This window comes from Vipera berus, assembly GCF_964194415.1.
Source record: "Vipera berus genome assembly, chromosome: 1".
Classification (NCBI taxonomy): Eukaryota; Metazoa; Chordata; class Lepidosauria; order Squamata; family Viperidae; genus Vipera; species Vipera berus.
Window position 1 is genome coordinate 100,785,036 of NC_138202.1, and position 12,675 is coordinate 100,797,710.

The window sequence follows — 12,675 nt, forward strand, 5'->3', positions numbered from 1 at the left end:
TAATTATAGCTGGGGGAATGAATGAGTTTTTCTTTATGAGAAAAGGTGGCCTACTTTTGGTCTTTAATTTTCAGTGAGCTATAGCTCCCGATACACACTAGCCATGATTGCAGAGAGATGAAACTCAGCAAAAAGAGCAATAGGTTGCCCACACCTGACCTAGAATGCATTTTATAGTTAATGATCTTCTAAGGTCAATACTCTATATTTAAAGTGGGTATTTCTGTTATATAGTTTGCTGTTAAGAATGCAGCTGTTTCTTTTGTAGAATTCACAGTAGTTCACAACATTCTGTGAATTCTATTAATTATTTCTTTTAGACATTACTTTATCTAAACATATGCATCATACATAGAGAAAATACAATGGAATTACACTTAGCAAATAGTGATTATTTGTGAAGATTTTTTAAGAAATAGATTTGTAGATATATTAAGTATTGACACTATTAAATTATAACACAGTGTTCTTTTTATTTGTTATATAGCATTATGCCAGTATATACAGGCCTCTAAAGCCCAAGATGGTGGTGGCCGTTTCATTTCAAGTTCAGCAGAAGGTAAAAAACAGGAGGAAAAATAATCAAAACTCTGGTTCATATTTCTTTTCTAGTATTTCTGTCCCTTGACCATCTGTGCCTTCTAGACTTTCCTTCACAGAATTGTTTTATAACAGATGATGGATTCCAGACTTATAAAACCAAATAAAACTAAAATTGATGCTATGTATATTTAAACTTTTTATTTAAGTTTTGCATCTTTTACCTATGTGTGCTTTTCCTAACTAATTTTAAAATGGGAATTGGTTTTAAAGGACAAATAAATATTTAAAATAAATGAAATACTTTGTGTTGCACTTATGTAAGGAAAAGCATAACTAGTTAATTATATGCAAGGCACTATCAGTACTGTAATTTCATTCTGCTTCCTCTTTCTTGCTAATCACTACTTTGTATTTCCTGCTTCTATTAAAAGGACTAAATTCAAATATTTCTTTACTTCCTAATTATGTTCTTTCTAGCATCTACATTAATAAAGTTTGAGTGAAAATATTGTGATTGATCACTTCTTTTTCAATTTTTCAGGTGAAAATTTTGAGCAAACTCCATTAAGACGAACATTCAAGTCCAAAGTTCTGGCTCGTTATCCAGAAAATGTAGAATGGAATCCTTTTGATCAAGATGCCGTAGGAATGGTTAGTAATTTATATTTTACGTCTCATTTTTGCTCTTGAACCAATAAAGTGTGGTATAAAGTAAATTTTCTTCCAAGGGCATATTTAGTTATATAAATCAGGTCTTAGGTTTTTTTTCACCTGCAAGTCATATTGAAGCACCAGGATCTTAATAGAGCTGTAACTGGTCTTTCAACCAGAAAGCTGTTTAAAATACTGTTGTATTAGAGCAGGGGTGTCAAACTGCCGGCCTGCAGACTAGATACGTCACAAGGAAACCGTGCCCACCCCATTGCCGGCGATGGGAAAAAAGCTCTGCTATGTCGTGCGATGTCGCGAGTGACATGTCTCTATTAGAGAGTCCAATAAGAATAGAGATGAATTTACACAGAAATTCTGGAATGATGGGAAGTGAATTTCAAGAAAAAAAAAGATATTAAACATTCACTATATTTTTCAGAATTGTGTGCACCTCTGTATTATTTTCTGGATTCTGCTTCACCAACATAAATATATATGCAGTAAGAAGCATACGATGGCCAATCTGCTGTTGAACATAAACTTCAAAGTACCTACTGTACCTACCACATCCACTTAACCAGTACTTAAACAAACTGCAACTGAAGTACAGAACATGTATCCTCTAGATTGCAGATAGATTTCCAGCATTTCTTTTTTCATCCCTTTGGGTTTCCCAAGAATTAGAGTAGACTAGAAATTCCTGGGTATATTTAAGATGTTGTTATTTATTTTAAATTAAATGTTAAATTCCATCTGCTTTTCAAGAAGTTTTAATAAAATAAAATAATTATTTATTAAATAAAAACTTAAGAATGAACACTTTCCCATAAAATAAAGTGAAACGAAATAAAGATCTGTCTCCCAAATGACAAGAGAAAGGAGAAAAGGCATCCATTTAGAAATGCAAAGTGGCGTGTAGATAAAGTCTTCAAAATCTTATCGTCTAGTCCCAACTCTATCATTTCCCCATGATCTGTTTTAGAGGTTTTTCTTCTTACCTGTTTAAATTATAGAAAACTGCTTTAGGGCACAGCTATAGAGGTTAGCTATTGATGATAATGGGTTAGGATCCTGCAGTACGTATCCATTTCAGGGTCAAGAACTCAGTCCCTTATATATGAATGAGATAGATTTTTGTCTGGGTGCATGTCTGTGTAGCATATTTGACATGTTTATTTTTAATTTGTGGTGAAAGTATTACAGTTTTTAGAGTGTTTTTTTAGTGTTATAGCTAAGATAGCATTTTGATATTTTTACCAATGTTTTAAAAGTTGAGGTTTATTTTATTTGCACAGGAAAAAATAGTGAATTAAAAAAAAACCTTAAAATTAATATTTGTAAATTTGGGGGAGGTGAAGACATTAATGTGAATAAAATTCCAAATAGGAATTTTCAGAGTACCTATACAGTTAAATCCACTTGTTCTAATACGGGCATATCAAACTCATGATGTCACGTGACGTCGCGCAACATATCGGAATGGTTTTGCCATTGCCGGTGTGGCTTCTGGATGATGCATCTGGCCCACGGGCCAGCAGTTTGACACCCCTTTTCTAATATGTGGGAAATTAAATAACACTAATAAATATGTTGACCACAAATCTGCCTCTCTATTTCAAGAAGAACAAGGGTTGGAGGCTTTTTTTTTAAAACAATTGGAATGATTTTGATTCAAGATCTTATTTCCACTGTTTGACATTTTAAGGAATATATAAGGCTATAGATTTCATCAAAAGAGGTTATTCATGGGAATATGAATGCACTATTTGTCTACAATTCATTAAATCAGCCATCTCTCATTGAAGAAACACAATCCTAATGTAGTGTAGCATTTGTTCCCTTGTATGTTCCAAAGCACCTCTTCTGAATTGAATGCAGAGCATTGCGCAGTGAAATCTAATGGCTTTGAACCTGAGTTGCTCCTTTGTTTATTTGAAATATATTGGGTGTGGTTTTACAACCTCTTCAGTATCTTTAGTCCTCTTGCCACTGTATCTCACAGCATTTTGAAAGGTTTGGCTAATACATTTGAGTGTGGTGGGGGTGGTGTCAGGAGACTGCAAATGGGAATGTGGAGATAGAAAAGCTTTCTTCCATGACTATGAATCATAGAAAAAAACATAAGATTCAAATCAATATTAATATTGTACTGAGAGTGAAAAATGTATTCAAATAAGTGATGTATAATTTTTTTCTCCAACTTTCCTTTCTCTCTTGCCCAGCTATGTATGCCTAAGGGTCTGTCTTTCAAGACACAAGCTGATGCCAGAGAACCTCAGTTTCATTCATTCATCATTACACGTGAAGATGGCTCACGGACATTTGGATTTTCTCTAACATTTTATGAGGAGGTTACCAGTAAACAAATCTGTAGTGCAATGCAGACATTATATCTCATGCACAATGCAGAATATGATATTCTTCATGCTCCATCTACCAATGATAAAGATAACCTTAGCAGTATAGAGGACTGTAATGGTACCTCTGTATCCAAACTACAGCGATTTAACTCGTACGACATTAGTAGAGACACGCTCTATGTCTCTAAGTGTATTTGTCTGATCACTCCAATGTCTTTCATGAAGGCATGTAGGAAAGTGCTTGAACAACTCCATCAAGCTGTAACGTCACCTCAGCCACCACCATTACCTTTGGAAAGCTTTATCTACAACATTCTGTATGAAGTTCCTCTCCCTCCAGCAGGAAGATCTCTAAAGTTTTCAGGAGTTTATGGACCTATAATCTGCCAGAGGCCAAGCACAAATGAATTGCCATTATTTGATTTTCCGGTCAAAGATGTTTTTGAATTACTTGGAGTGGAGAATATGCTTCAACTTTTCACCTGTGCTCTTTTGGAATTTCAGATACTTCTTTATTCACAACGTGAGTATAGCTGTTTTAAATGGCAAATGATGGGCAAGTTCAAAATACTACATTATTATTATTGTCTAGTCCAGGGGTCAGCAATTTGAAACAGTGAAAGAGCCACTTGGAACTGGTTCCCTCACAAAAGGAAAAACTGGGAGCCGCAAAAAAAATGTGTGCACGTGCGCATACATGCGCGCATGCGCAGAACAGGGTTTGACTGAAGAGTGGAGCCAAGGCGAGATGTGCACCTACCCTGCATACTTGAATTGATTGGTTGAACTTTTTTAGTCCCACTTTTTTTGGGGGGGGACTGCACATGGCAGAGGACTGGGAGCCGCAGGAGACGGCTGAAAGAGCCGCATGCGGCTCCGGAGCCGCGGGTTGCAGACCTGTGGTCTAGTCAGATGTTTAGACTGGATTTGGCAATTTTATTCAGCTTTTGAGTTCTTCCCAAGTACTTGGGATAGGCAGACGTTTGATGGTGTTCTGTATTGTCATAGGATGTAAGTGGTTCCAAGTAATGCTCCTTTTGCAACTGACTGATGATGATTTTGTCTATGCCAATTATGTTCGTGCTACAGATGTTTTGGGATTACATTCTAGATGCCTATTATTATTGGTACTACCTTTGCTTTCTTTTGCTGCAGACAGTCTTCCATTTGCAGGTTTTTGTATTTTTTTTTATTCACTCCAGTTCTTGCTCTTCTCTTCTGCTGTCTCCAGGTTCTACAGCATCCACTATCCTGACTTTTTAATCTTTATTATTGACAATTGTTAAGTCTGGGGTGCTTTGTGACAGATGCTTGTCTGTTCGAGTTCTAAAGTCCCTGGGTACTTTAGTTTCTTCATTTAGTTCACTTTGTCCATTTTGTAGTCCCACCAGTTCTTGCTTGTAAGCAAATGGCATTTTTGCAGATATTTGGTGGTTATTTGTATTATATTTATACTTCATCTTTTCAATATATAACTCAAGTAGCAAACATACCCATGGTAATCCTCCTACTGGCTGAGAGGTAGGGAGCTAAGAAAGAGTGGCTAGCTTAAAGTCATTCAGCTGACTTTCGTATCAAAGGTAGGCTTAGAATTCAGTCTCCTGGTTTCTAGGCCAGTATCTTAACCACTATACCAAACTGGTTCATCATTAGCAGTGTACTTCTCTTCTTTTGTATTATAGTAAAGATTTCGGTAAGTAAAGTAAGTGAGAGTGTTTCTTTCAGGTAGATGCAATATTGATGGCCAAACATCGAACTAATAAATAGGTGGGATCAGTGGTGGGATTCAGCCAGTTCGCACCAGTTCAGCAGAACCAGTAGCTAATTTTTTGTTGCCCAGGCCCAGAATGGATTTCTGGAAATCCACACAGAGAATTGGTTGTTCACATATTTGAATCCCACCACTGTGTGGGATGTGCAAAAATATTTGGAGAGGTTCCTCATTTTGACACCAGTCCTCATGGAAATGTTATTCTTTTGCCCCATGTGCATACTTAGATATTATGAGATTCTGAAGCCTTTCCAAAGTTTTTTGAAGGTTGTGTATGTGTTTTTTCTATTTCTTAGTTTTGTTTTATTGACTTCTAGTAAATGAGTGGTCCCAAATGAGAAAGTGTAATTGGTAGTTTTAATTTTTTGCCTTTTTTTTACCAAACACAGAATGAAGACTTGAACTTGACTCTTAAGTACCTACTTAGAATATGTACATTTTATCATGCTTCACTTGTTTTAAAATCTTTTGAAAGGGAAAAAGCTTTTTTCCACGAATATCTAAAATAATCCCATAAAGCTTCAAAGACACAAGATATGACTTTAATCCTTTGCCCTGCTTTATGCTGAAGCAGAAAAATAAAATAAAACAAGAAAGTCTACCGAATCAATACAGCCATAATTTAAATGCACGCAACTAGTTTTCTCAGCAAATATTTGCATAATAATGTGTTCATCTTGCTAGATTCTGTAATGAAAAAGTATTTTTACCAAATATATACTGTTCAGACATATTGCGCAATTGGTAACTTCTGTGCAGATGTCTTCAGATAATATTTGGCTGTTGTTATAATGTTGTACTGCTTTATCAAAGCCTCAGCCACCAGCAACACCTAGGAGATCCCCAGGCAATACTAGGGCTATAGCTTGGCTGGGAAGCTGAAAAAACATCTAAGATGAAAGTTATGGCTAATGATTTCCATTATTATCCATAAACATGTCCTTAAAAGTGATGTCGAGACTATTACATCAGAGACATCACTAGCTTCATATAGTAAAAAAATCTGATTGTCTAGTTTGCAGTTTAGTAGGTTGTATGAACCTAGAGAATAGGTTTAATTCAGTAGAGCTTGATTTGGTTAAATGTTGATTCGGGTAACATGTTGAATGTAACTTATATGTGGGCTTAGAGACTTGCTGCTATAACTTAAAATAGTTGTTTCTATGTACTATGTTAGGAACATAGCTACATCTCATACATATTATATAAAATTATTGTGCTTAACTGTTAACTTGGCAAATGTCTATGGAGATTCTCAGTCAACCAGGTGCTTTTTCAGGAGGCAATTGGACTACCTTGTTTTTCTTTGAAGACATTTGGCTTCTCATCCAAGAAGCTTCTTCAGCTCTGACTGGATGGTGGGGAATGGCAAGATGTATATTCCTTGCAGACAGTTGGTCATTTGCATTCTTAACTCAGCATATTATGGCAGGAATGATGGAGGAGGGAGGGAGGAATGAAAGAAGGAGGGATACTGATTGAAGTGCTGGTCTTGGAATGGGGAAACACAGATTCTACTCCTTACTTAGGCATGGGATTTGGATGACTTTCCCTGTCCTACTTTTCCGGTCTTAGACTGGGAAATTAAAAAACTTCTGGTGAAATCTTACGATGGCTGCATCACAGTGGCTGATTCACTCTCTCCTGTGCCTTGTGATTTTATTTTTTAATGCTGACTGCTTTATACCTTTAATAATGTTTGTTTTATGTATTTATTATTTTAATTGATTGTTGTAAACCAGCAGTCCCCAAACTTTCCAGCGTGGCAGATCAGTGGGGGGAAGGAGATGGTTGTGCACACATCAGCGCATGCAATTCCATGGAGTTTCATGCATGAGCACCCGCTGCTCACACAACTGGAGCTTTGTGCCCAAAGGGAAGCACTCACTGCTCACACAAATAGAGCTGTACATGCATGCCACTCGCCCGCCACTTGCACAGCCTGGTTCCCGTGCCCCGGGGATTGGGGACCCTTGTTGTACATCACCCAGGGTCACTTTTTGTGAGATGGACAATCATATAAATGTTATAAATAAATAAGAAGCTCCCTGCTCTCTCCCCCCCCTCCAATAATTGTAATATATAGCAACTGAAATTGAAATTGAAATCATGATGTATTATGTGGTTTATGGTTAGTTGCTATAGAAACAGAACTAGCCAAATAGTCATTTGGTCTGATAAAGCATAATAAAGAAAATCTATGCAGTAGCTAAGAGCCAACGTAGCAGGACATAATCAATTAAACAAAATGTGATAAGGCATGATTTTTCTGATCTTCTCTCAGTATCAGTATAGCTGATCTTTCTGGACACCTCAGCTGTATGCAAAACAATTACAGAATCCAAGAAATTATTTTTAATTTATTGTACGTTTGTCAATAGTGTGATAGCTAGAAAGATCAAAGTCAAATAAAAAGACCCTAAGACCATTTTGCTCAGATACAGTAACAATGCACAAATGTACAATAATAATGCATTCCCATTCCTATTCAGAAACATCCCAATCTTAATCCATTAGGCTTGGGTAGATGAGTGAATCTATCATTTGGGTCAAGCTTTTCAGTTACTGATACATATCTATTAATTGCATTTATTCATTTACTAAGCCAGGATTTGTATTAACCAGGACTGTTAATCAGATCTGAAATATCTTACAGACCAGCAGAGTAATCATGGCCTTATTTAACTGATTTCTATCCCCCCCACTCTTTTTTCACTTGTCACTTTCTGCCTTGTAACTTTGTGAAATGACTAGAGCATTTGGCGCCTCCCAGTTGATGCTCAGATTCAGCTGTTAGCAGAAATAGATGTCAGCATTTGCTTCTTTATTCTTTCAGGAGCCTGGTGATACAGGGGGGAAGCAGCTAAAAATATTGGCCCAACTCCATGAAATCAGTGGATGTGATTTTATCCCTTTTCAGATTTCTCCTTCTACATATTCTAAATATACCTTAAAAATTGAGCATAATATTTCTGGGGCAGGAGTTGCATCACGACCAGTGTTTGTCAGTGAATGTGCTATGGCTATATTTATTCTAAATTATTATCCAGAGAATGCTTAATGACAAATGTAGCAGCAATATTCAATATATCAGCAAGGTACATGTACATTATTAAAGTATTCAGTGGCAGTAGTGTGGGAGAAAAGAGGAGCCTCAGCTGTCACATATATTCCATACCTGCAATACTGCAGTTGTGAATGCCAATTCCTGATGTGTTTTTGCATTAATTACATGTAAGCTCTCAAATCTACATTTGACCTAAATGTAAATATTAATTGTATTCACAGTTTCACATCTCTGAATTGGGATTGTTTTTAATCACCTACTTCCCTCTCAGCTTAGACCACAGTATACAGCTTTCTAGCAGTTCTGAGAAATAATTGTTAGGCTGGGTGAAGGAATGGTTTCTTTTTAAAAAAAATTTGTCTCAACAATATTCTGCTCTTTTATAGTGCTTAACAGAGGTTTAGCTGCTCCAAGCATGATTCCCAGCCATCAGATTCTTTCCCCCAGGTCATACAGGATCCAAGCCAATGAAATCGTTTCACCAGTAGAGTGATAATATAGATTTCAATCGTATTCTGCTGGGTAGCAACAGGAAATATAATTGTTTCCTCCCCCAAGATCATACTTCTATGTATGTTAAGTCAAATAATGTCATTAGGACCTGTGATATATATGCATCGGGACAGATCACATTTCTGAGTGCTGAGATAAAACACATCTTTGGCTTAGCCTATAGTAGTGATGATGGTGATTATGTAGATTAAAACAAAGGATGTTCTTAAGATTTTTTACAGTGACATTATGAATAGGTTTTATGAATATTGTAAGTGAAACACTATTTCATGTAGTATTAAAAAAACCCAGGGTATCATTTAATCCACTGAAATTATAATGCCTCATAGGGGATTCTGTGGATATGACAGAACCTTTATCCTTGCTGGTATACTTGCAATACAATAGGGGTTAAGAGAAATAAAAGGTAATCTGTCTCCATGCAATGCAAGTTAATATAAAATGGCATCCTTCATTCTATGCAGTGTTTGAAAGAAAAATAAATATTTTATTATTTATAATTTGGAGTATAATAATATGTATATTATACACATATACATATATACATATGTGTGTGTATATATATATATAGTGCATAGACATATAAAATACATATTTTATTTCATATTTAGTCCCTACTCTTAACAATTTTAATATTTAGTGTTTTTATAAAAACAGTTCAATGTATCTCTTTTGCATTTTCATTCAATCTGTTTGTTCCTTAGTAGTCAGTGAATAAAGGATCTATGTTTGTGCCAATCAAATTTTTCAAGGGATTGTTTTCAATTGTTCTGCTTTTTTAGATTACCAGAGACTGATGACTGTTGCAGAGACAATCACAGCACTGATGTTTCCATTCCAGTGGCAGCATGTCTATGTTCCTATCCTTCCGGCCTCTCTCCTACATTTTCTAGACGCTCCTGTCCCATACTTAATGGGATTACACTCTAATGGGCTTGATGACCGGTCTAAACTGGAGCTCCCTCAAGAGGTGAGAAAAAATTTATCAAGCTTAATTTCACTGCTTATCAAAGTTACAAAAAAGAATGCTGAATTCATTTCAGATCTGTTCTTGATGTGCATATGAACCCTTAGAAGAAGAGTGATAGCTTATTAAAGGAGGAAATGCATGGTAACCAGAATCATCACTCATCCTTTCCTCAACCTTTTCAAAGCCTCATTATTTGCTTAGTAGGGCAACCACTCCTATGATTAGGTTATGGCTAATCAATATATGAGGAGGAATTAAAATTTCTTCTGCTTTCTGTTGCTCTAAGTCAGGGGTGTCAAACTGCCGGCCCGCGGGCCAAATGCATCATAGCAAAACCGTGCACACCCCATTGCCGGCAATGACAAAAAAGTCACGATACATCGCAACACGCCATGTGATGTTGTGAGTGTGACACCCCTGCTCTAAATAGATGGAGAGAAAAATCAGCCAGACAATATATTGCTGCCATTATGTGATTGGAAATCACTGTGGAGAGGGTGAACTGGGAATACTTAACTATTTTTGCAACAAGGGACATATCTATTTTTATATTGAGTATGGAATACCTGTGATCCGTTAGATCAGTGGTCCTCAATGCGGGCCATATTTCTAGATATAGATAATTATAATCTATTAACAGCAACTATGAGGCTAGTCACAGAGGTAAAAGAGGCTTGGGGGGCATAAGCAAAAAAGGGTTGTGTTGTTTTGTATTATTTTTGTTAATAAATTTCCATGTCTTTCACTAAATAAATACAGAGTGTGTGTTTTTCATATAGAGTGTTCCTAAATGTTTAGCCTCTGCTTATGATTACTCTTGTCTCTGTTCCCATTTTAATTTTTAGGCAAATTTGTGTTTTGTGGATATAGACAACCATTATGTCGAGTTGCCAGAAGACTTGCCTCAATTTCCAAATAAACTTGAATTCATTCAGGAAGTCTCTGAAGTACTTATGGCTTTTGGGATTCCGCCTGAGGGAAACCTACATTGTAATGAAAGTGCCTCCAAGATGATGAAAAGTCTCAGGACCTGTGACATAGTCTCTGATAAGAGAAATGGTAACATTGGAGGACCAACTATGAATTCTTATGAACTACTGAAAGAAAATGAAACCCTAGCAAGACTGCAAGCACTTGTTAAAAGAACAGGGGTTAGTCTAGAAAAGGTAAATTGCATAATAGTTAACGTTAGTTCTGTGACAGTAATGCATGATTAATATAGGATTGTTTGGAAATTTTATCTTGAACTGCTGTTGCTGCTAACAGCAAAATCCTTGGTGGCCATATGAATGTTTTAAATCGATCAATCCATCCCTTAAGTTGTATATGTGTTGACATCGCATATCTGTAAGGCTTTCATCACCCTGCTGCAAATGCTGCCTTGCTTTTTTTTTTTTACAAACCCTCCCCCGCCCCCCTTGGACACTCCTGGCTAAGTAGTTTTATTCTCAGTCCATCTATATACTTTCTGCTAAACTTAAAACTTGCTACCTAGAAAGCTAAGAATGAGATTGTTTCATTAATTTGGCAAGCATGTTCCCACCGAGCTTTCAGTGTTTTCCTCCTAATTTTTGTTTTAATTTATCTGTGGTTAGGTACCAGCTAGCCAATTCTTAGATGTTGACACAAAAAAGGGTGCTTTTCTGATATGACAATTTCTCCCTTTTATTTATTCATTATCCTATTAAGGAATAAAGACAACCTGTTTAATATTTGTAATAACACATTTTGGTACTAAATAATCTGGTATAATTGATAATGTATACTATAAATGGAGGGACGCAGTGGCTCAGTGGGTTAGGACGCTGAGCTTGTTGATCAGAAGGTCGGCAATTTGGCGGGTCGAATCCCAAGTGCCGCGCAACAGAGTGAGCGCCTGTTACTCGTCCCAGCTTCTGCCAACCTAGCAGTTTGAAAGCACGTAAAAATGCAAGTAGAAAAATAGGGACCACTCTGGTGGGAAGGTAACAGCGTTCCGTGCGCCTTTGGCGTCTAGTCATGCCGGCCACATGACCACAGAGACGTCCTTGGACAAGCGCTGGCTCTTCGGCTTTGAAACAGAGATGAGCACCAGCCCCTAGAGTTGGAAACGACTAGCACGCATGTGCGGGGGAACCTTTACCTTTTATACTGTAAATAGCCTTGCATTCTCTTCTGTTAGATTAGGTTTATGTGGAATAATGTTTCAAAATTGGCTACTAAATATGGCAAATTTGACTTTTTTAATTTTCTTTTTTTTAAAGACAAATAAAATCTGATTAAATCAGGAAAAAAGTGTCACCGAATCTTTTTTTAAAAAAGAAGTATGGAAGGTAAAAACATTTTAATAGAAAAAGACAATTTAAAATTTAAGATGATCCCTCCTCTCCCCCCAAAGGAAAAGAAATCAGACTTTTTTTTTTTAGAGAAGTCTGTACTAGTTTATCCATTTTGTTAGTCTAATGTTCCCAACTCCAGCTGAAACTTATCTTGGAGATTTTCCTCCATACAGTATAACTTACTTTTATATTTGTGGGGATATCTATGGATAAAAAATAATGAGGGCAGACAGCAATGCACATGTCATGTCATCATCTAAATGCCACAATTTACATACTTGGATCACCTATCAGGAAAATTTAAAGAAAGGGGCAAGGCCAGGACAAAAATTTGAATCAATTACTTGCCTGTAATATGTGGTCCCTGATATCAACTAACCTCTTTCACATATTCTCACATACTTAAACATAGACACATTTTTCTTTCCTCCTTCTAGCAGGAATATGAGTATGAGGATCTAAAAAGTTCTAAAGACAATTTC

The 12,675-nt window shown here is 36.4% G+C and overlaps 1 protein-coding gene across 4 annotated transcripts in view; it reads left to right on the top strand.

Annotated features, from left to right (window-relative positions):
• Nucleotides 1–12,675, top strand: part of DENND5A (DENN domain containing 5A) — a 72,192-nt gene that overhangs the window by 17,005 nt on the left and 42,512 nt on the right. For all 4 annotated transcript variants that reach the window (XR_014025078.1, XM_081317382.1, XM_081317383.1 and 1 more), the window contains exons 2-6: nt 488–559; nt 1,085–1,194; nt 3,417–4,077; nt 9,688–9,875; nt 10,721–11,041. Coding sequence is in view for 3 of the 4 variants with exons in the window: in XM_081317382.1 (XP_081173508.1) it covers nt 488–559; nt 1,085–1,194; nt 3,417–4,077; nt 9,688–9,875; nt 10,721–11,041 (1,352 nt within the window). In the remaining variant the exon portion in view is untranslated. The remainder of the gene's footprint in view (nt 1–487; nt 560–1,084; nt 1,195–3,416; nt 4,078–9,687; nt 9,876–10,720; nt 11,042–12,675) is intronic.